We start from the raw sequence: 24,283 nt of genomic DNA on the forward strand, positions 1-24,283 counted from the left end.
TACTAATGGTTTATAACAAATATTTTATTTCCTTATCTGCATGATTTTACAAAAAAGCTTTGTTTTCATTTTTAAATGAATACCGTTATCAGTGAAATCCATTGTTCCTCCTGTTTTGCATAGCTGAGTGTTATGAAGCAAAAGTTAGCCATTATCCTCCTTCAAAAACCCTCCTTCAAACTCTCCTTTGCCTTGATGCCTACAAAAACCAGCTAGGCTGCTGGTTGCTGAGACTACAACCTGTCATGCTGAGACCAATATTGCCTCATTGTTTCCTTGTACTCCCGTATGGGTTTGTCTGTATCTATCTTTTCTCTTGACTTATATTTAGATGGTCCCTGCCTCAAAGAGCTGACAATCTTTTTGTTCTCTGCCTAGCAACTTGGAGCTCCTAGGCACTGCAATAATACGAATAATAAGAACATAATGGCCATACTGGGTCAGACCAAAGGTCCATCTAGGCCAAGTATCCTCTTTTCTGACAGTGGCCAATGCCAAGTGCTTCAGAGGGAATGAACAGAACATGTAATCGTCAAGTGATCCATTCTCTGTCGCTCATTTGCAGCTTCTGGCAAACAGAGACACTTCAGAGCATAGTTTTGCATCTCTCCCCATCCTGGCTCATAGCCATTGATGGATCTATCCGCTGTGAATTTATCTAGCTCTTTTTTGACCCCCTGTTATAGTCTTGGCCTTCACAACATCCTCTGGCAAGGAGTTCCACAGGTTGACTGTGCGTTGTGTGAAGAAATACTTCCTTTTGCTTGTTTTAAACCTGCTGCCTATTAAGTTCATTTGGTGACCCCCAGTTCTTGTGTTATGAGAAGGAGTAATAACAGTTCGTTATTTACTTTCTCCACACCAGTCATGATTTTATAGACCTCTGTCATATCCCCCTTAGTTGTCTGTTTTCCAAGCTGAAAAGTCCCAGTCTTATTAATCTCTCCTTATATGGAAGCTGTTCCATACCCCTAGCCATTTTTGTTGCTCTTTTCTGAACCTTTACAGTTCCAATATATCTTTTTTTTGAAATGGGGCAATCACATCTGCACGCAGTATCCAAGATGTGGGCGTACCATGGATTTATATAGAGGCAATATGATATTTTCTGTCTTATTATCTATCCCTTTCCTAATGATTCCCAACATTCTGTTCGCTTTTTTGGCTGCCACTGCACATTGAGTGGATGTTTTCTGAGAACTAGCCACAGTGCCTCCAAGATCTCTTTCTTGAGTGATCACAGCTCATATAGACCCCATCATTTTGTATGTATAATTGGGATTATGTTTTCCAATGTGCATTACTTTGCATTTATCAACATTCAGTTTCATCTGCCATTTTGTTGCCTAGTCACTCACTTTTGTGAGATTCCTTTGTAACTCTTCACAGGCAGCTTTGTACTTAACTATCTTGAGTAATTTTGTATCTGCAAATTTTGCCACCTCACTTTTTACCCCTTTTTCCAGATCATTTATGAAAATGTGGAATAGGACTGGTCCCATTACAGACCCCTCGGGAACACCACTATTTACCTCTCTCCATTCTGAAAACTGGCCATTTATTCCTACCCTTTGTTTCCTATCTTTTAACCAGTTTCTGATCCATGAGGACCTTCCCTCTTATCCCATAACAAATAATACTGATGACGCATTGACTATAAAGTTGAGCCAACTATTTAGATGTAACAATATTTTCTATTGTTCATTTAGAATGGCTGTGTTCACTTCTTAGTTTCAGTTTTAATATGGGCCTCTACTTAATGAGAAAAATGCAGGAGTCTAGACATGATGCCCAAGTGGCCAGGTAAATTAGAACGCAGAGAAAACAGCAATAAGATACTTTTCTTAGGGAACTAGTTTAGCAAGGTCAATCAGGCTAAGAAATAAGTGTTCCTCATGCATTCCCAGCTAATGAGCAGCAGGATCCTACTGTACTTTAGAACACTCAGAAAAGGTGTGTTGGTTTTGTTGCTGTGCAAGAGCTCAACAAGATAAATAAACCCTCTGTACTCTTACAACATTAAACAGATACTTGTCTTTTGGGGTTTGGTGTCAAGTAATCACCTACTTATTTCTATTGTAACCATCACAATCAAAAACTTTTAATCTTCTATTAAACTCCTGGAAAATAGAGGAAAAGCCCAGACTTGCATTAGAAACTTTAAAAGTTGAATAAACACTTTTTCTCCTATTTCTTTTCCCTTTAGCTGGATAGAGCCTTTTACTGAAAAAGCTCCTTGCTTGACTGTGTGATCTTTTCCCAACAAATACATTTACCACCATCTAACAGTTATTGGTATTGTCTAGAGTTGTTCTGAGTCTAGTCCTGCATTTGGTCATTAGGGGCCGATGTAGTACATGGCACCAGGCAGTCTCTCTGCTCTCCCTGCTGGCGCAAGGCCTGTCTGGAGTGCCCAGGAAACAGGTGGGGGCAGCCAGCAGGGCAGGGAGCCTGGGGGCAGGGCCTGAATGCAGTTTGGAGGAGATTGGAAAGGGGGCACGTAATGGGGCAGGCTGCCCCTGGCACTCCACAATCTTCCCCCCAACAAAACTCTTTTTCAAAATACAGAAACAGGACACCTGCCCCATCCATGCCTCCACCCCTGTCCCTCCTCTTCGCCCTGAGGCCCTGCCCTCTGGCCAGGCTGGAAGCCAGAGCTGGGCAGTGGTAAGAGCTGCCCAGGGAGCCTGGGCCATTGTGGGGAGCCCCAGATCCTCCACCTGCCTTAGGGGGTGCATCTTGGGGGGTGGGGACATAGGCTAGGGGCTGCTCTTTAGCACCCTGGCCCACTGCCCCTACTATTCTGTCCACGGCTCAGCAAGACTTTTCCCCACAATTGCATCTCAGCTGCTGGGTGCCAGGCTGGTTATCAGAACTGATTGCAGGGAGCCTCTCTCTCCTGTTCTTAATGCTCCTCCTGCTGGGCCCAGCAAGGCAGAGCAGGGAAGCTGCCTGTTTAGACTGCACAGGGGACAAGAGACAGTCCTGGGAGAGGAGTGGCGGAGTAGATTGGAACAAGGAGACGGGGGGGGGGTAGGGGGAGGCTGGCAGGGGAGTAAAAGATGGAAGTTAGGGCTGGGATTTGGGTAGGGGGAGGCTGGGACTGAGAAAGGAGCTAGTGGAGGGGAGTTGGGATTGGCTGGGCAAGGAGATGGGCTGGGAACTAGTCAAAGGGGAGACAGATCTGATGAGAAGCTGGGCTGTGGGAGGAGAACTGGGGCAGGCTGGGCAAAGAGATTGGGATTGAGAGCCAGTAGGGGATGGGAAACATGGACCCAGGGGGCTTGAGTAGAAGCCAAGGGGGGGAGGGGATGGAGAGGCGATTGGATGAAGAGCCAGAAATGGGGGGGGGATGGGATTGGCACTGTCTGGGCAAGGAAAATGAGACCAGGAGTAGGGGAGACTGGGACGATATTTCCGGAGAGGTGGGACTCGTGTTTGCTAGGGGCTGGGATGAGTAGCTGAGAATGGACACTGGAACTAGCTAGGTAAAGGACTGCACTGGCACCAGGGGTGGGGCAGAGACTGGTTGGAGAAGATGGGCAAGAGTTTGAAAGTTGCACAGACACTCAACTCAGGCATTTCCTAACTTTTAAGTCCGTGATGTTGCAACCTCAATAATATTCTTCTAATGTAGGTTTTGTCTCACACGTTGGGTAAGCACTGTCCAGGGTAGGTCTGTATTGCAAATCAAGGTGTGATGGGGTGATTGTAGCCCACAAGTAGGCATACCTGTGCCAGCTTTAATCCTGCTAGCATGGGTAACGAGCAGTAAAGGTGTGGTGGTGTGGCCCCTGACATGGGCCAGCAACCTATGTACCCACAGTCCCTGGCATGCTTGTCCTGGGGCAGCTAGCCTGGGCTGATATCCATGCTGCCACGTCCTCATTATCACTGCTTCCTGCGCCAGCTACATTAAAACTGGCTATGCCCACCCGTGCTGCAGTCAGACCTTAATTTGTAGTGCAGATGTATTGTAACATGCAGGGGAGAGGGCAGTTCTGTGAGGGGGGGGGGCGTTAACAGATTGGAAACACCAAAGGGTGAGAACTGTTCTTTATGGTAGTCAGAGGGGCAAGACCTGGGTGAAATAATCTCTCAGTGGGAGGAGTGGAAGACCCAGAATGTGGGACTTTTGAGAGTTAGCAGATAATGCACTGTAGGGAACGTTCCTGCCTTGCCCGGGTGATGGACTGAGTTTCTTAATACATCTTAATACATTTCCCACTATAATTGTTGTTCTTTTCAAAGAGTCGGCAAAACCTTGGAGAAGATGTAGGCATTAATTACACACTGCTGTGGCATTGCTGGTTTGCAAGCAAATTCCTGGGACCTTGGTGCATACTTATATGCGTGTAAGTAATGCTGTTATGGAGTCCTGGGGTCTGGTCTGTTGCCTCTGGTACCTGGGATTCCTGTCTCCACGGCTCCCTGCAGTGAATCCAGCCAAGTGGGAGTCCTGCGCGAATCTCGTACTGTGCCCCTTCAGGGCACGATTCTCTCAGTGAGTCTTCACAGCACCACAGGCAGCCTTTTCAAAATGAGTTCGCCATTTATTAGTCACCTGATGACAGAGTCTGAGGCAGACGTTACACCACAGTCTATCCTGGTCAAACTGGTGCCATGAAGTAATGGTCTCCCTCTCTGGCTCCTTCTCTCATCCCTTTTGTCCAGCTAGGTGATTGCTCCTGAGTCCCTCCAAAGGGCACTCCTTGTCCCCATCACCTAGTGTTTTCCCCATTGGTTCTCCAGCTCAGCGCACATGTCCCATCTGCTGGGTTTTCCGGCTGTTCAGTGTAGGTTGTTCAGTCATTGAGTTGTCTCTCATTGCTGGATGCTCTGTTGATCTGGGTTGATTTCAGCATCTTCTTTAATGGCCCAGACAACTAGGTGACACACACCCATTATGGCTTGTATTTTGCCCTGACAGCAGAGTTAATCCTCCCATTCCCTACAAGGTAGCTGTGCAAGGTGTAGGAGGAAACTGAGGCACATATCAGAATCATCAAATTATTACAAATCATTCCCACTTTGTCACTCATGCTTTTATTTACTTTCCAAGGAATGAACTTGCCTCACTCGAGTCCTTTGTTTAATTAGCCATAGAGTAGCTGATGATTCTTTTGGCTGCAAGGAGTGGAATGACCTGCTGGGCTGGAACTGGTTTTTACTGATTACATCCAGATGGGCGTGTCAGTTTGGATAGTACTTTAAGCTGTGCATGCCGATGGTGTTTCACAGATAACCACGGATAGCGGGGCTGACCCTCTACCTGTCTAAGCAGAGAAGAGATGGCGTCAAAAGCTCTCCCTCCACCTGTTACCCACACAGAACCTGACATACCATCTGGAGCAAAAATATTTAGAACAGTGCCATATGTTTTTATCCTACCAGAGTTAGTAAGTATACTGAATGTTTTTGATTGATTGATTGATTGCTATGGCAAAAACTAAAGGCTATTTCAAATTGGTGTGTGTGGTGGTGGTGGTGGGGGGGGAATCCAGAACTAGCACAAAAAGCAACCATGGTAGGAAGAAAACTATGTGGAGGGAAAGCTTACTTCTGCAGCTGCTTGCATTAAAAATCATAAGGTCTGTCTCAGGGCTTGAGTCAACCAAAATAATGGAAAGCACTGAAAACAGCTTGTCATTCTTGCATGGTGTAGAAGTTGTTTTATTTTTGTATTAAGTCAGATCTTGGAAGTTTAAGAAGTGTCTATCTCTTCTTCAAGGCTGTATTTCTGTCTTTATTGAAGCTTTCTGGGGGATCAAAGGTTGTAGTCACGCAGTTGGCTTCTGTCATATGCAAGCGATGGCAGATTTTCTTAATATTCCGGAGTCCAGAGTCCAGGCCATGCATTCCAGTATGTCTAGTCAGATTATGGTGTGACGAAGTGGGGGATTTTCTTGACATATGGCGATTGATGTACTTTGATATACAATACAAGGTCTGTTTATAGTCATTACATGGATAACATGGAGCCTGCACCACCCACCCAAACAATTATGTGGCATATCTGTTAATTGCAGGTTCATATTCAGACAGCCATAGGAAAAGATAAGCTGACCCTTCCATTAGAAACTTCAGCATCTTGTCTTTATCATCGGCTTTGTGCTGAAACTGAATGCTGACTGTGGTACCATGAACACAACACTTAAAATAGCATGTAAATCAGTGATACTCAGCTCCTGAGCCATTGAGGTCTAAATTAGCGATCATCATAACCCAAAAGAGCAACAGCAGTGTGAATTCATTTTCATTTACTATACTGCTATATATTCATATTTAAACAGTATGACAGGGAAAATATTGTGTGTGTGCATGTATATGATTCTCACAGCAAAATGACTGACCAAATATTGTTATTATCAACTACAATTGGTTAATAACATAGTAAAAGCATCCTGATTGGTTAGTGACTTAGACTGGCTAATAATTAAATTAGTGTTTTAATATCAAGTGTTTTAATAACAGTTTTAAATTGATGTTGCACCCAGTGACTTCAGTGGAGTTTCTCCCATTTTATAATGGTGTGAGATCTGAACTGGGTCCAATGGGGTTGAACTGGTGTGTGAATAATACCAAATAACACGCATAACATTAGAGGATATTACACGTTATGTACGATAAAAGAAGCCTTGTGATGGACACATTGGACACATCACAATGGTTGCTTTTGAGCTGCTATAACATGGTCATTGTGCCACGTCAAAACTTCCTAATACAGGATCGTTATTTCCGATGTATAAAGCATTAAATGCAGGAATGTAGGTGGAGCTGGTATTAACGCTTATAGTTAAGGTTGCCTAACGTTTTCCACTATAAGAGCCTGTTCAGTTGTTTATAACTCTTCCAAACCATTTGGACTGAGTTTTTCCATGCTTGGGTCTGCCTCAGACTGATTTTTATGGGAAAGTTTTAGCAAAAAGAATTCTGCCCTTCCGGAGAACGAGGCTAATGACAAATACGTGGTTTTGCCCGTGTTAAAAAAAAAGGTGTACCTTGGGAAGCTCTAGCAGCTCCGTGCTTTGAAGCAGGGACTTGAAATGTGGCAGGGGGAACACGCTGGTGTCTGGGAGGTGCCTATTGCCATCTCCGTGAAAATCTGCCAGAGCTGGCCCAGATTATGAGCCCCTGAGAACTGCAGTTCATAAAGGTTCAGAAGAGGCTTGTTAGAGTTGGACAGCTAAATTCTCCAAAGCTTCTGTTGACACTGAGTATAGAGTTGCCAGTTCTGGCTGGACATATTCCTGGAGGTGTCATCACATGACATCATCGTTAATGAAATATTAATTCCTGGATACTCCAGGGCAATCCCGGAGGGTTGGCAACCCTGAGCATTCCCCTTCCCCTCCCAGCTCCTATGTGTGATGACTAAGCATGTACCGTCACAGGAATGGAGGAGCCAAGCAGGACTTTCCCCACAGATGCTCCTCCTGGCTGCTGGAGGTGGCTAGCCCTGAGAGCAGGGAGACAGCCCTGAGAGCAGGGAGACAGCCTTGCTGTGCTCTCAGTGCCTCCTCTGGACACCAGGCCCCGTGGAAGAGGAGGAGACGATGTCTTGCTGGGATGGAAGCTAGGAAAGCAGTGATAGAAGCAGGTGTGGTGAGAGCGGATATGAGCAGAGTGGGGGCTGGGAAGAGAGAGAGAGAGACAGGCTGGGGGCATTGGGGATAGAAGCAGAGTTGGAACAGGGGTAGAAGCTCAAGGGAGAGGAGCAGGAGCAGAAGAGGATGACGAAGACAGGCTTTTGAAGGGGCAGAGGGGCTAGGAGCCTAGAGGGATTGATGCAGAGATGGGGGCAGGGGCTGAAGGGTTTCTCAACTGTGGGTCCCAACCCAAAATTGGGTTGCCAGAATGCTTCTAAGAGTCACGTGGGGGCTCCTGCAGCTCTGGGCCCGAGGGGCAGGCTTAGGGTGACCAGATGTCCTGATTTTATAGGGACAGTCCCAATTTTTGGGTCTTTTTTTTATATAGGCTCCTATTACCCCCTCACCCTTGTCCCGATTTTTCACATTTGCTGCCTGGTCACCCTAAGCAGGCTGGGCTCGGCCCCCCGTTCCAATCACTACAAGCTCAGAGGTCATCATGATGATATGGGGGCTGGCCAGGCCAAATCTGAGTGAGTGGGGCTGTGACTCCATGCACCAGGATGCAATGTCTCTCACCCAAATTCAGGGCATGGGGTCAAGCCCACACAATGCTGAGACCCTGGAGGTTGCAACACCTGGACTGGGGAGCTGAGCTCAGCCACCCCTTCAGGACCAGATCCACAGGAACCACTGCTGCAGGGATTGTGGGATGGACTCTGCAACCTCTCCCTCCTGTCTCCCCCCTGGCCCCCCCGGGGGGAGGACCCACCCCCACTGAGGAGGGGACCCAACCCCCCTGGGCCTTTACCCCCAGGGGCGGGACCCAACCCTGCCTACGTACTGGGTGGCGGCAGGCCAGTAGCATTTACAAATAGTTGCTGCACCCTAAAAGGTTGAGAACCCCTGCAGTGAAGCACCTACCCGCCCTCCATTAGTCCTCAAGCTCATTGTTCTCTTGCTGGCCAGGCTTGCACGCGGAATGCTTGACTTTGCGACCTTCACGTTCTTGTGACATTGCATTGGGCGGTTGTGTCTGTAATGTTACACTACAGGGGCCAGGGAGTTATTGAGTTGCTGCTACAAAAAGCCACCGAGAAAGCAAATCACAGAAATCGGCGAGGGTAAAACGGTTGGTTCAAAGTGGGAAGTGCTGGCAGACAGAGCAGTCTGGGCACTGCTCTGCCTTCAGACAGCTTGTTGTGCCTCGATACTGCAGGGATCTCTCGCTAACAGGGGATATTACTAGCCTAGTCCGGTTTTCAAGCTAGAGTGCCTAGAGTTAGGTACCTACGGGTCTGTCTACACTACAGCTGGACGCCAGCCTCCCAGCCCGCGTCGACAGACGTGCACTAGTGCCGTTTGATCTAGCGTGCTAAAAATAGCTGTGTGCACATTTTGGCCTGGGTGGTGGCTTGGGCTGGCCGCCCACACGCGGAGTCAGTGGGTTGGGCGGGAGGGACTCGGGTGGCTCGGCTCAGCCGCCCCCCAGCGCTGCAGCAGCCACACTGCTGGTTTTCGCATGCTTCATCAAGTGGTGCCAGCATGAGTCTGTCTACCTGGTGTGGATGCACCCTAGAGCAGTGGGTCTTAAACTCCTGTCCTGGTGACCCTTTCACACAGCAAGCCTCGGAGTGCCACCCATTTATACATTTAAAGAAATCTTTTGTATAGATTTAACACCACTATAAGTGCTGGAGGCAAAGTGGGATTTGGGGTGGAGGCTGACAGCTTGCGACCCCCCCATGTAATAACTTCACGACCTCCCGACCCCCGGTTTGAGAACCCCTGTCTTAGGGGCCTGGTCCAACTCCTATTGGAGTCTTTCCGGGGCCACCAATGGGAGTTGGCTCAGGTCCTAAATACATAATGACATGCACACAAAAAAATGACATCAAAAGAACATGAAGGCTGCAACCCAAGGACTCAGAAGTCAGGAAATGCCAGAATTAAGGTTGTCTGTGCAGTTTGGCCCCTATGTGTGTATCCATGATGATCCAGTCTGTAATTACATGATCACATGCTGATGTTTCCCCGGAGGACCCTGCCTCATGCAGTGCACAGGCTGGGCAGCACTGATGGGCAGCTAGTCAATATTTTGTTTTATCCTCATTGTCCTCAGGAACACAGGGAAATGGAAAGTGTCGTGACACTATAGACAACACCAGCTCTGCCTATATTTTAGGCAGCAAGATACCCATTTTAAGGAACAGAATGCTGCTTTAGGTGATTATTGATTGTTTCATTTAGTCTCCCTACTCCATCCCATTCAGACTGAACCATCTATAGAAAATGGACATTACCCTTCAAAGCCAGGACACGCGGTGGAGACAGGGTGTCTTTTTATGTCACGTTGCCATAGACAGAAGGAGCAGGTAGGCTGGGTCATTGTGCCCCTGGGTGGCAGATGACCTGGGCCTAATCCTGGACCTGAAGAAAGTGAAGACTTTCCAGAGAGGCCTCACAAATGAAACACCCCAGTTTAACTTAGTTTTGGGGGGATTAGCATATGTTGGGAGAGTGCTGCAATCTGACTCATACAGACGTGGGTCTAAGATCCCCAAACACCCATTGGGCTAACATGAGGAGCAAGGACCTGTGGGGAGCAGGCCGGGCCAGAGCAGATGGGGTGACTGTGACCATGTGATCATGACCAGGCTGGTTAATGTCTGATGCCCTTTTGGTATCCACAGTTCATCACAGCTGCTTTGCCAGAGCTACCCTGCCCGTGTCTTGTGGTGTGACTCTGCTGGACTGAGAGCAAGGACCTTTTAGTACGTGTCACCCTGCATGTGAGTGTCCGGGCTGGGCGAACCCGGATTTGAGGTGCCCACATGGCGCTAACAGCTGGAGCAGGGCTGGTGCTTGCCATTAGGCAGCTTGGTGCAGTGTCTAGCACTACCGAATACCGTGGTACCCGAGCGCTCCCAGTGACCACAGCGGCAAGGCTGGTGGCAATGCAGTGAAAACCCTACGGAAGTGGATAGGTGTGAGGGAAGAATTGCTCTTTCCCTCCTTCTCCGGTTCCTGCCGGCTGATTGCAAAAGACTGATACCACCCTGTTGCATGCCTCTGGGACCTTTCATCTGAAGATCCCCAAGCACCTTATGCACACGTAATTGAGCCCAGAGCGGCACTGCTGTCACTGAGGTACAGGTGTGTTATCCCAGGGCAGACCTGAGAATAGACTCCAGGGCCTCGATTCTGACCTGCCGCCAGTTGGAGCTTGGAGGGCAGGGTTGGTTCCCTTTTGGGGCTAGCCAGGGAGTCCTATGGGTTACAACTCTATGGTGGCCTTAAAGGGCCATCCCACACAGCCTGCACTCTGCCCTGAGCCCCGGGCCAGGATTCCCAGGTACGGCAAGAGGGTGGTTTTAAGGGACACATCCTTCTAGGCTTTCTGTTGTGTATCCATTGATTGTCATTATGTAAATTAGGCAATGATACTGCTGGATTTTATAATTTTTGCATGACATCCCTTGACCTGTGCTAGGGGGTCACGACCCACCGTGTGAAACCCTGTACATCAGCCAGACTCTCTTCTCTGTGAAGGTCATGTTGTTTGGACACCCTCTCTGTGGAGCTTTCCCTTCCCCGAGGGTAGGGCACACCTTTAGCACTACAGTTTGGAACAGGCTCCTGTAGTCACAGATCTGCTAATTGTAGCAAACACACCGACTGTAGGATTTATTGGTATGAAATCCTGAACCGCCTGCCTGCAAGCCTCCTTCAAGTGAGTGATACGCACATTCCTTCCTTACGCACACCTCCTGGAAACGCCTTCCCTGGCTGGAGGGTAATGATACAACAGGAAAGCAGTGGCTCAAAAAAACCGACTCATTTTTGAAGGTGCTGGATGTGGGTTGAGAAACATGTGCCTTACAAAGACCTGGCACTGATAATAATCTTACCCTGGACTTCTAGAGCATCTTCGAGCCATGGCGCATCAGAAGCGTTTACTGAGGGAAGATTTGTAAGATGCCAGGGAGGCAGAGAAGTGCAGTTAACCCTACTGTACAGATGGGGAACTGAGGCACAGATAGATTAAGTGATATGCCCAAGGTCACACAGATAGGTTATGTCCGTGGCAGGGCTGAGAACTGAACCCACATTTGACTTCCAGCCCTGTGCTTCTACCCACTAGAAAGCCACCTTTGCTTAGAGATAGAAGGTATAAGCCAGGGCACACTCACCCTCGCAGACAGCTACTAGGGATACAGCAAACAGATGAGTTGCTGAGGCAGAGACAGTGTGTGTGAGAGCTGGGGGGAAGGGTTCTTTCTGCATGAAAATGAGGAATGCTGCAGAGGTGTGCAGCGCCAGCATGCTTCTGTCCTGGGGAAGAAGGCGGAAGGACTCTGCTAGCGGCTGGAGTTGCTGAGAGAAAGTGGGAGGTTGGATAAAGCGTGTAGGGGAGCACTGAAAAGAAGAAAGGCTGAGACCATGTAGTATCTGTGTGTGTGTGTTTCATCTCACACGACATCTTTTTGTACACGCAGCATTCCAGCGGGGGAACCGTGGGTGCCGTAGGTGTTCACGCTTCTGAAAATAAGGCTGGGATATGAAACTCTGTGACTGTGGGATGAATAAATGGGGGAATTTCTAGGGCTCTGCCAGGGATATAGACAGCCCACAACCCCTGGAAAAAACAGAAAATCTCTTTTCTTAGGAGAAGATTGGCTATTTTAAACTCTGGGTCTAGGCTCACAGCTGTGAACGGAGGATCCGAAAGGTCCTATCTCCACTGACTTTACAGTACAATCTGTGGGAAGTTTTTCTAGAGATTATCTGTATTGGTCTGTCAGCAGTGCTGACAGTTTCCCTATAACTCTGCAGCTGCAAATCCTCTCCAAACCACCATCAGAATGGCTGAAATGTTGCCCTCCCAATATCCAATATGCAGACGCAGTATGTTGGGACAGTACTGGAAAGGAAGGAAATCAAAGTCAGATCCCAGAAACACGACACCTGCAACATTTCTATTCCCACATCACCCTGGTCCTAATGAAAGTCTCATGGGTTCCTTTGAGATCAACATAAGGCTTTTGATGCACTAGATCTACAGTTTCAGTGAGCTACTGGATTTCTGAATATATTTTTTAAAGGTGAAATGGATTTCTTTCTCATCCTGAAAAACCTGTCTGATTGCTCATGAGGGCGAGTCAGTGCCTCTCTTTAGCTGCTTCTGGCTTTGTTGCTAGAAATGGAAGGAACTCTGAGTAAACAAACTAACGTGACAGTGGCGGAGGAGTGGTGGTGAAAAGTTCAATGTCAGATTTTTCTTGGCAGTGTTTTTATAGCTCAGGGGAGGAGTCTGGGAGCACCTTTGAGAAGTATGTATTGCGTTTACGTCATTGATCTGAGTGGTTTTGCTAGAAGCAAACATTCGAAGAGCGAGAGAGATGGCAATGTTCTGGTTTACACCATTATCCTGCCAACACTACCTGGAGCATTACCTGTGAAATGCTTGTACTACAAGACAAAGGGTGGACTCCTGGCTCTATTGAAATCAATGGCAACCCCTCCTTGCCCCCCCTGGACTAAAGCAGGGCCAGGTATCACCTCCTGGGTGAATAATTTGGGCCTGATCCTGATGTCACTGCCTTGTGTAAATCAGGAGTAGCTATTGAAGTCAACGGGAGTTACAGTGATGGAGAAATTCAAATCAGATACGTTGTTCTTCTTCAGAATATAAGAACAGCCATATTGGGTCAGACCAAAGGTCCGTCTAGCCCAATATCCTGTCTTCTGACAGTGGCAACTGTTCATTGTTCATTTCAGCCTTTCTGTTCATTTCACTTGTTCCCAGGCTTCTTGCATTCGTGTCCAGGCACCTACGATAACTAGCTGATTGCCCTACTTTCTCAGCATGAACCTTCTTACTAAGCTCTGTGTGGTTGTGAGAGGGGAAATAGAAACACTAGAAATATGACATCTGCAGGGTACAGTACAGATCCATGACTATTTCCATGGGAAGTGCTAGGCCTGAAGATTTGGAGGAATCAGTTCCAATGAAAAGGCTACTCAAGAAATTGTCACTTCTGTGGCTTCTAGAGACAAGGTGGGTGAGGTAACATCTTTTAGTGGACCAACTTCTGTTGGTGAGAGAGAGACACGCTTTCAAGCCCCACAGAGCTCTTCTTCAGGTTGGTAAAGATACTCCCAGCATCACAGCTAAATACAAGATGAAGCACTAAAAGATGTTACCTCTCCCACCTTGTCTCTCTAATATCCTGAGACTGAGACTGGGACACGGCTACAAGTTCTGTGGCTTGTCCAATGACTGATATTTTCCATCTGCCATCAAGGTTCCTGGCTATCTAGGTGGTTCTGCTGGTATCTCTGATAGGCTCCCCCTTCCAGGTGTTTGGCCTTAGAAATTCTGGTTGCTTTGTTGTCTAACCTAATAATACCTGATCCACTTAATAAAGAGGAGTTGGATACAGGGCTCCTTGGCATTGCTTCAAATGAATTGTCCAGGGAGCTCCCTCTGAACCCCATTACATTGTGCTGTTCCCTCTGCTGCCTTCTGCAACACAAGGCCTGTTGAATCACATCAAATACTAACTACACTTTCTTGTCCAAAAACCTCATCTGTGACCTTCCATGTGTTCTTCTCTCACTTGTGACCTATTTCGTCCTTGTTGATTGACTTCAGGGACACATCTGACACATGCCCTGCTTCATCATTGCCTTCCTGCTTCAATGGGTTCTGCTGATTTTGCAGGCTATAGTTCACCTTATTTCTATTGGTCTTTTACTGGTAGCAGAACATTTCCAAAAATCAGGTCTGTTCTTCTTTGTCTTTAAACACGGGCTGGGATAAGTGGGGTAGAAGCAGCAGGTGACCAGAGAGCTATGGCAAACACGGGACAGAGGAAGTGGGTGCACAGTGTGGTAACCAGTCCTGGTGGTACTACACGGGAAGACCCACAATCTGTTTCACACCTGGCCATTTTCTTCTGTTTTCCCAAAAGAATGACGACTTGGGAAGCACCCAGGCAGACACACCCTTCTTAAGCGCATGCAGTACGATAGACCTGTGCTGATGCTGATCTGTTTTTCGGTTTGATCAGAAATTGAAGATTCACACCAAGTCCACTGGAAGGTTTGCTAGGGTTTTGTTAGCATTTTGAGTGAACCTAAGCCAGCTCAGGGGGTTCCTTTCAAAGTGATTCCACCCTGGTGACTGGAATTTTGACTTGGGTTTCACTTTGATGTAGAACCATTGTGGACTGAAACCAAAGAAATGCTCCCTTGAGCCTTTATGAAGTGGAAGTGCGCGTTTCACAAAGCTATAAGACTCTCCAATCCAAAGCTGGAGTGAAGTCAATGGGAATCTTTCCATTGACTACAACGGGCCTTGGATCAGTCTCTCATTGCTTATGCACCAGATAAGGAGATCTAGATCTCTCACACCTCTCTGATGCTGGTGTAACTCGCCTGGCTCCTAAATGTTATATGTAACTGTGAGCTTGTTAGAGACTCTATTCCTGGTGATTTGGGCAGGTCAAAGGACGCTTCCTGATGGAAATAAAGACAATGGGGGTCACTAATGCTGAAACAATGCAGGTAACAAGTCTTTGGATGTATTTTGCTTTCTCCGTGGCTTTTGTAGCAGCAGTATAACACAGCTCAATGCCCCCCCAGCCCCTGTAATGAAATATTACAGACAACACCACCAAACGCTATGTCACAAGAATGTGAAGGTCGCAAAGCCAAGCACTCAAAAGTTGGCAAATGCCAACCTTCCATGTGCAACCCTGGACAGCAAGAGAACAACGAGCTTGAGAAATAATGGAGGGGAATGTGCTTCACTGCAGAGGTTCTCAACTCCCGGGAAGAGGTCCACAGATTGACATGACCTGGTTCAAAGGTCTCAGCAAACACAGGACTTGAAACTACACAAAAATAATAGCCTTGATCTAGGTGGAGAGAATCCATCCAAGAACTAACAGGCATGTACCTGAGACCAAAAGAAACAGCCATTGCAGGAGGATTTGGAGTATATTAGACCTACGAGGGTCTCCACGTGGCAGATGGGTGGCACCTGGTAAGCTTGGGTCGATGGCAGATTATTTCTTTTCTTACATTTAATTTTATCCTTAACATAACAGAATGTCTGTTCTGCAGCCTGTACAAGGGAAGGCCAACACGTATGGACGGTAACTACCTCCCAGTTTGATGCTGTTCTTGAGGTTTTATCCCAGACCTTTACCTTTAGTAAGGAACCCGGTGTGCCTTTCAGACCTTTTCTCTCCTCTTCCATCTGAAAGTTCCAGAATAATTAAGGTTTAAGATCTCTTGGCATCTAGGGTTCATAAATCAACCCATAGACTCATTAATATAATCATCAGAGGTCTATAGAACAAGTCTTACTCCATTCACTTGGGCATTCCTGAAAGTTGAATACAAGTAAACAAATTGTGAAGTGGTTGATTTGCTCACCACTGAAAAATGAAAAGCGTCTGATTGACTCTGCTAAGTTGGGTGCAGCAGTGGGTGGGGTGGAGATCTGAGTGGGAGGGCGCAGGAGAAGTGGGTGTGGAAGAAAGAGAGCGGACAGGAGGGAGAGTGTGTTAGGAAAGCAGTAAGATATGATGGGCCAGCATTTCTGAGCAGTTAGTCAGTGCCTCAGGGTGGATTGTGCAGCACAAAGATGAAGGTCAAGTGGTTTCAACTGCTTGAAAAGTGCAATTATCCCCTCTAAATTAGCCTGTCATGGCTAATAAATAAATAAATGGTCCCACCTATGCTGCCTGTGCATAGCAGAGTGTGACGCCCTTGCTGGCTAGGATTAGAACAATGTTAGAGCTATTTAACAACAGCAGCATTCGTCTCCTCCCCAGAGGGAACGCTGGAAGCCCGTTCTCTCTCCACGATGGGTGTTGACCACAGGAATCAAAGACCATGTCTGGGAGACACACTCATGAGCACTGCACCTTTCTCATATCCCGCGTGAACCCAGTCCGGCTCTCAGGGGGAGATTTCCATTAACTTCCATGGGCACTGGATGGGCCCTGACATTTGTGACTTTCAGTTGTAGTGACAGGGATGGAAGTCAGGAGCATGGATGGCTTTGAAAGGGACGTTGAATACCCTGCAGCATGGGCGGCACATGACTCCTCCATTTGGGGAGGTTGCATGTGCCCAGACCTAGGCCTGCCTCTGCTCCAGCCCCACTCATCTCCCTCCCCACCCGACATTCACACCTCTTGGCCCCCTCCCCCAAACCCTCCCCACCCACCAGCTGGGCAGCTGAGCTGGTTGGCTGCTCACCCCTCACTCGTGCGCCTCTTCACCCCCTCCTGCAAGACTCCTATGTGGGCAGAACAGGGACAGGAAGAGGAAGAGCAGGGTGGGCAGGCAGGGCCACAGCTGGGGCACCCACCCTTTCATCGACAATACGCTCCAAAGGCAGTGAGTCAGCTGTTTGGGGAGGCGTAGCCGCCTCTGGCTTCTTATTCCCACAGCTTATGCTCTGCAGGAGAAGAAATGACAACTGAGGAGGGGGACTGGAGCCCTGTGGGTGTGAATAATGTTTCCTACATGACGTTGTCTTTTGTTGACTATTCTCATGGCTCCGTTCAGCCGCTGTGGGGAAGGGAGTGCTGAGTCGGGCTCCATCATCCCAGCCATCCTTCATAAAGAGCAAAGCCATAATCCACCACCGCTTGGCAAAAGAATGACGTGCTCTCAGCAGTGCTGGCCCTCAGGGCCGCACAGCCAAAGCTGGTGGTAGGCTAGTGATTGTTAGGGGAGATAGCACTGCCTGGCATGCTATGGAGCCCCATTGCACAGTCGGGTGAGGATAAGGGCTATGAAGGGACAAACTTGTGACTGCATGGAACAGACCTGTGTGAAAATGCAGAAAGTTTTTGCCCATTTTCATAGACCCCGTTTCCTCCCCAGCTCCAAATTGGCATTTGCAAGAAATTTCACAAGAGTTCAGTTTGCAGAGCCTTCTTTCACAGCGAAAACTATTTCGCTTGAAAATGGCCTGGTTTAGCGTAATAAGCCACATAACTGGGAAGTACACTGAATTCCCCTCATGTTCAAATGTCATTGCCACATCTCCAAACCATATTCTAGTCCTTGCTATGCTGTACAGCTTCTTGGACCACAGTCCTCATCTCTGTGAGCTCCATGGAGCACAGACCTTCTTGTTTTGTGTTTGTCCAGCGCCTAGCACATTGGGGGTCTGTTCCATGACTAGGGCTTTTAACCACTACCAAAATATAAATAGAATCATAGACTATCAGGGTTGGAAGGGACCTCAGAAGGTCATCTAGTCCAACCTTCTGCTCAAAGCAGGACCAATCCCCAGACAGATTTTTACCCCAGTTCCCTAAATGGCCCCTTCAAGGATTGAACTCTCAACCCTGGGTTTAGCAGGCCAATGCTCAAACCACTGAGCTATCCACCCCCCTTTTTTTTAAAGTTAACATCAAAATATATTTAAAAACCAGAATTTCCAATTTGCACTGAGTTTAACACCCCGCCCCCCCGCCCCATGCCCATTTTCTTTCCTCAGGGGCTTTTCTCATTGCTCCACTACCAGGAACTCTATAGGCAGCACCAGTTATGCCCTGAAAAAGGAAATATTTTCCTTAAGCCATCTGACCACCTTCACCATTTGCAGAAATCTGCTTGAACCATCGCTCCACCCTCCCTCCTTAAATAATAAATTGCAATAATGGAGTAGATAAGCACTTTCCAGTCAGGCATTAAATATTGTGAGGTTGTGACTAGTGGACTCTGAACTTTAGAGGCAGAGGCCAACCAGATCTAGCTTTCAAGAGACAAGGCTTGCTGGTCAAGTTTTTAAAATATGAATATCTAACAACAGGCTTCTAAATCCACATTGAGCCACCTAAAAAAAAAATGACCTGCTCTTCCAACATACGTCGCTCCCTGCAGGAACCTTCGAAATCACTGACAAAACTACTACCGACTTCAACAGGAGCAAAATCCAGCCTTAGATGTGATTGGAGGCCTGCAGTACCTTGTCTTTATCTCCCTTCTTCTAATGCCCCTTCACTGAATCTGAGAGAGGTCTGCAAATTTCAGGATCCTACTTCGTATAATGGGAGAGTGGAAATACCATTTGTACTTTGGTATGAATTTCATCCTCGTTTCTACATGGCATTTGCTCCCTTCCCCCTTAATAAAATTCCTCTCCACAGTCTCTTACTGGGATATGCTGGCTGCATGATATCAGCCAGGAAAAGTAGCATAAGAAGGAACCTTTCCCAATTTTTGCTCTGCAATATATGCCAGTGCCTGGTATTTTATGACTCTGTTCCAATTCCTCTTCTTGCTCAGCAGACATTATAGATCTCCTACCGTTTTTCACTTGAGAAATTCCTTGCATTCGTATTGTGAGTTTGGCAAGGATAATTCAGAAATCTGACAAGCTGAATTGGGATCACAGAGGACCCAGCTGGGGTAAAGATCCAAAAGACACTAGAGCTTATCCAAACCTCTTGACTCTGCCAAATTATGCTGGAAACTTTGTGGAGATCTGATCGCTTGTGAAATTGCTGATGCTTCTGGTCAGAATGTTCTTGTGCCTTTTCCTTGGTATTTCAGCCCATCCACATTTGATCCTGGCTAGAAGCGAAAAGAGACATGAAAATGGCAAGTCATAATTTTAAAGTTAACCAAACAAGATTTGGATGTTGAAAAAGGATCATGTCTGCTTTTTCATAGAGTCATAGCTTTTTAAGGCCAGAAGAGACCAATGTGACCATCTACTCTGATCCCTGCATATTGTATGTCAGAGAATCTCACCAGTGGTTCCTGCAGTGGAGAGAATTATTCTGCTCTGCTATATAAGTGAGTCCAGTAACTTGTAGCTGAATTAGAATGTATCTTTTAGGAAGACATCCCATAAGAACAGCCATACTGGGTCAGAGCAAAGGTCCATCTAGCCCAGTATCCTGTCTTCCAATACTGGCCAATGCCAGGTATCCCAGAGGGAATGAACAGAACAGGTAATCATCAAGTGATCCATCCCTTGTCACCCATTCCCAGCTTCTGGCAAACATCCCTGCCATCCTGGCTGATAGCCATTGATGGACCGATCCTCCATGAACTTATCTAGTTCTTTTTTGAACCCTGTTATGGTCTTGGCCTTCACAACATCCTCTGGCAAGGAGTTCCACAGGTTGACTCTGTGTTGTGTGAAAAAAAAAATTCAATTTGCATTTTGGTTGAAGAGTTGGGTCAACTCTTACTGGGCTTGATGCAATCAGGAGCAAAGAATGTAGTCCATACTCATGGGATGTGGCTTTATCCTGGCTCCTCTGCGTGGGGCCATTCCAATACTCCTCTCCCAAGGAGTACTCACAGGCCATACGCTTTTTGGAGCAGGGACTATAATTTACCAGCTGTCTCTACAGTACCCAGCACATGGGCCTAGGCACCAGTGAGGCTCTTGTCACCGCTGTCATACTAACAATAATGAGTGCAGAGTTGTTGGGCCTGGTGTATTGTCTCTTATTATTGAGACAACCAAGTTAGGGACGATGAGAAATGCAATGTATGAACAAGAGCAAAACTGGCTCTCTCAATGGAGTTCATTGGGTTTCTCTTTTGTTTTTGGCAGATATTTGGATGCTGGGTCTGGATCCTCGTAGCTGCCACCACAGTGTATTTCCCTATGCTGCAGGGATGGGTTATGTACGTCTCACTGAGTTCATTTTTCTTCTCCCTGATGTTCCTGTTGTGTTACCTGTTTGGATTTCACAGAAACAGAGACTCGTGGAAAGTAGTGGTAAGAACACACTCACTTATTCTGGCTGTTGCTGCCGGTGGTGGCTCTTCTCATTCCTGTGACTGCCTTTCAGCTTCAGGTCTCACCTCTCAAGCAGAAAGTTGACTTCAGAATTGACTTTCCATGTGTTCTGCACTTTCTAATCTTTTCATACAAAGGGTCTGGCAGATGGAATCGTCCCAGGTCATTCTGCAATGTTCTTACTGGTTCTTCTGACATTTCTTTTAACGTTGCATGTGGAACTGATGCAGTTCAACTAGAATATAGAAAATAGGGTAGATGCAGGGACACCTGAACCCTCTGGTGTTTGGTTTAAACCTCTTGGTACTTCCTTCATACCTACAAAGCCAGTTGGTTAATAACAGGATGTGAGATGCTATACTTAAGGCTACAAAAGAGTTTTCATTATAATCTACTTTCACATGCTCATAGCTTATCATTTGGGCTGAAATGGGGTGGTGGTTTTTTTCAAGTTTGAAGAAAACCTCTTTAGTCATTTTTAAGTTATGGGAGAGAGAAAGGAGAAAAGAAAATAACACAAAAGCTCTAGCTGTGTCCTTCTGAGCAGGGCTAGCACAAAAGCAGCTGAAGACAGCGGTGTGACAAAACTGGGGCTCTGTGGTGCTAATAGAACAGTAGCCTGGGCTCTGTGATTTCAGAGCCTTTGCAACGTTGGTCACATTTGCCTGCAGATTCTAAACTGCTGCTTAAAAGAAAGTTTCGTTCTTCCACTGTTGCAGAAATGAGCCATCCCAATGTAACCTGATGGGCAACTGCTCTGCTAAGCCAGTCTTGCAAAAAAACTCCCTCTGTGCCCAAACAAGAGCCGCAGAAACGGTAGGAACTCTCAATACCCCATCGATTCTGCTTACCTCAAGTTGGACATGCAGAATCTACACTTGCAGCAGCAACACCTCAGCTACATTGAACATACGCAGCATTTTCCATTCTCGTTTCCTTCTACACAACATATTGCCCTTTGAAACACTACACTCAAGGGGAAAGTTGGTGGTGTGATTAAGGCATGAGATCAGGAAATCTGGGTTCAGTTCCTGGCTCTGCTATAGAGTTCCTTGGTGAGCTGGTGCATGTCTCTCTGCTCCCCATCTATCCACTGGCTTAACAATACTTCCCTGCCTTACAGGGATGCTATGAGGGTAATGTCACTATCTGAGAGTGTGTTGAGATGATGTAGGACATATAAGCAGATGTCTAGTAAACATATACAATAAAACATACAGGTGAGTTAATGATGCTGTTGAACCTTAACTTGGGCTTTTCATATCTTTTTGTGATTATTAACTGTGGAAACTTAACGAGCCATTAATGTACTTTTTTGCTTCTATTAATAGTGTAGCATCACTGACTGCAGGCCTGGGAAGACACTTTCATTCTAAACCAACTCTTTTAAATTGCTTGTGACATGCAAAATGTTTCCTCTTGGGCTTGACTGTCACATGCCTGGTCCCAGCCCAAAGAAGCTTTAGTTGCTATGGAACATATGAGAAAAATTGTTCCAGATGTTTTTGAGTCATGCAGGCATCATCCTTCCCACTTTTGTAGAACCAAAAAGCAGACATCGGATAGCTGAAGGGCCATAGCTATGCTGTGGAACTGGAAAGTACAGCTGTCATGTAAGTGAGGAGGAGGTACCTGCACTGTGAATGTGTATTTCAGCATCACAAACCTTCCTCTTCTGTCTCTTGTTTTGCAGGATAGTCTGTATCATGGAGCCACTGCAATTTTCTATATGAGCGTGGCGGTCTTACAAGCTAATGCAACAATCCGCTCGGAGACGGAAGTGCTTGCACAATATATTCCTCTTTACTATCAAATCAACGTCGCTGCCTCGGTAAGTTGAACGCTTAGAGAATTGATTAGCCACAGTTTCTTGTAGGCACCTCTATTTCCTGTGTAATTTCCATGGGAAAGTTTCAACATTGCTGAAAATTTTTCAGGTTGCTTTTGTTGGAAAAATCAAAGCCAAATATTTCAGGTCAGGTAGGTCATCCCAAATCGAAACAGTTTGGCTTGTCAAACTGAACTGAACTACTTAGTTTCATGTCAGAGTGACATTTAATCTGAGTCTGCCTGAGCTGCCATGGTGCTTGATGGGAACTGTAGTTGGGAGCCTCATGCCCTTATTCTCCCCGCTGGGCTCCCTGGCCAGACTACATCTCCAATGATGCACCACAGTCTCCCCTTTGACTGAACAGCAGTGGTGTATCATAGGATCCTATGGCCGCAGTTTACCATGGGAAATGTCATCCAGCCATAGGAAAGTCAGGGCACAAAGCACCCGAACTACAACTCCCATGAGGCACTGTGGTGGCTCAGGTGGATACAAAACAAAAACATTTCTGAATTGAAATTTTTTTGTAAGGTTTTGGTCCATGAAAAATTTTGATATTTTGCCTTTTCCTAACAACTGGGGACGGGAAAGATAGAAAATTCTGATTTCCAGTCAACTCTGCTCTGGAGCTTTGCCACGTTTTGAGTTTGAGATTTTATTCATTAATAGATTGTCAGGATCACTTTAAGGACATAAAATCCACTGAAGAAAGGACATTGGAGGGGTCACTAAGGACATAGATTAACATAAGGCTGAAATCGGTAGAGTAATTTCATTGCCAAGTAACGTTCTTTCCATTTTTCCTTTCAGCTCTTTGCTTTTATCACGACTCTGTTGTATATTTTACATGCTTTCAGCATTTACTACCACTGAAGGCTGCTGTCAAAGAGAGAAACGGGATGACTGAGACATGCAGCAGTGACATCCAGACTTTGTGTACCTAAAACAATGGTTTAATAGGATTAAGAACATAATTCAGTGTAAATGTAGGTCATTTGGAGCCTGGCGCTGCTTCATTTTAATTTTCAAAGATATTTGTTTTATAAATCTATAAATCTTAATTTTTATACAGTATTGTACATTTTCTGTCTGAAAGCAGTATCGTTTGGGGGAAAGCTTAATGAAGCAGTCCTCCACAGCATATTGACATCTTCTCTTCCCCACGTATCACAACGTCTCAGCTTTTGGTCATGTCCAAAGGCTCTCTGGCTGTATGGTCACATAGGCTTGTGGTAGGGGTTGCATGAACTAACTTATTGGAAAATATAAAGGTCTCTTTGTTTTCTTATGACAGCTGCTTTGTTGTGTATTGTTTTGTTAGGTTTCTCTGTCGTTCCGGTCTGATTAGAACTATGGCTCCTCTGAGCTAGTTCACACATCTCCTGCCGCTTGTGTAGTGAAACGCCCCTCGCCTCCATGACTAGCCGGCCCCATTTCCAGCACCTGCTCCGTGTGCTGAAATCCATCCTTGTGCAGAGCACCGGCACCAGGGCTGTACACCACTTCAGTCCCGTTTACACCTATGCACTGAAGTCCTGACGTCAATGGCCAAGCTCCCAGTGATGTCAGTGGGGCCAGGACTTCACTGCACGGTCAGAGAGCAACGTGAGAGTCTTGTTTTATGAAGATCCAATTTTCCATATAGAGGTGTCAGCCAGTGTTACCTTCTCAGCAATTTGTCCTAACAGGAAACCACAATGCCCAAAGGAAATACCTGTAAATGGAAGCAAATTAGTCAGGTGGCAATTCCCTACTTTTCAGGGGATTGTGAGACTACATTAATTATTGTTCCTAGGTGCTTTGAGATCCTCAGACGAAAGGCACTGGAATGGTGTGCGAGTATTAATGACTGGTATTATTAATAAGCAATCTCAGAAGCAAGCATTTGTGCTGCCTATAGATGTGTGTGTGTGTCACTATTGTCGGAAGAAATCTACATGAATGGCTATACACTTTACTTGCTGGTGGGAGATTATTGTTCTGCAAGTTGCATGGGAACAGCAGTAAATCCCACAATGCAGTTAGCTCTAACTCCTCACTAAGACACCTAGGGTATGTCTACAC

The 24,283-nt window shown here is 46.5% G+C and overlaps 1 protein-coding gene across 1 annotated transcript; it reads left to right on the plus strand.

Annotated features, from left to right (window-relative positions):
- Positions 1–5,160: 5,160 nt before the first annotated feature.
- On the plus strand, positions 5,161–23,510 carry MALL (mal, T cell differentiation protein like). The gene is made up of 4 exons (XM_050951311.1): positions 5,161–5,399; positions 20,200–20,367; positions 22,082–22,219; positions 23,030–23,510. The coding sequence occupies exons 1-4, from the start codon at positions 5,292–5,294 to the stop codon at positions 23,090–23,092; spliced, it is 477 nt and encodes a 158-aa protein (XP_050807268.1). The 5' UTR covers positions 5,161–5,291; the 3' UTR covers positions 23,093–23,510.
- The last annotated feature ends 773 nt before the right edge of the window (positions 23,511–24,283 follow it).

Source organism: Gopherus flavomarginatus, chromosome 4 (assembly GCF_025201925.1).
Source record: "Gopherus flavomarginatus isolate rGopFla2 chromosome 4, rGopFla2.mat.asm, whole genome shotgun sequence".
Classification (NCBI taxonomy): Eukaryota; Metazoa; Chordata; order Testudines; family Testudinidae; genus Gopherus; species Gopherus flavomarginatus.

What these genes read in the sequence shown, in the direction of transcription:
- MALL (XM_050951311.1), top strand. Translation starts at nt 5,292, where the DNA reads ATGGCGTCAAAAGCTCTCCCTCCACCTGTTACCCACACAGAACCTGAC. An exon ending in TTTTTATCCTACCAGAGTTA is followed by an intron (nt 5,400 to 20,199) that starts GTAAGTATACTG and finishes TGTTTTTGGCAG; the next exon opens with ATATTTGGATGCTGGGTCTG. An exon ending in AAATCAACGTCGCTGCCTCG is followed by an intron (nt 22,220 to 23,029) that starts GTAAGTTGAACG and finishes TTTTCCTTTCAG; the next exon opens with CTCTTTGCTTTTATCACGAC.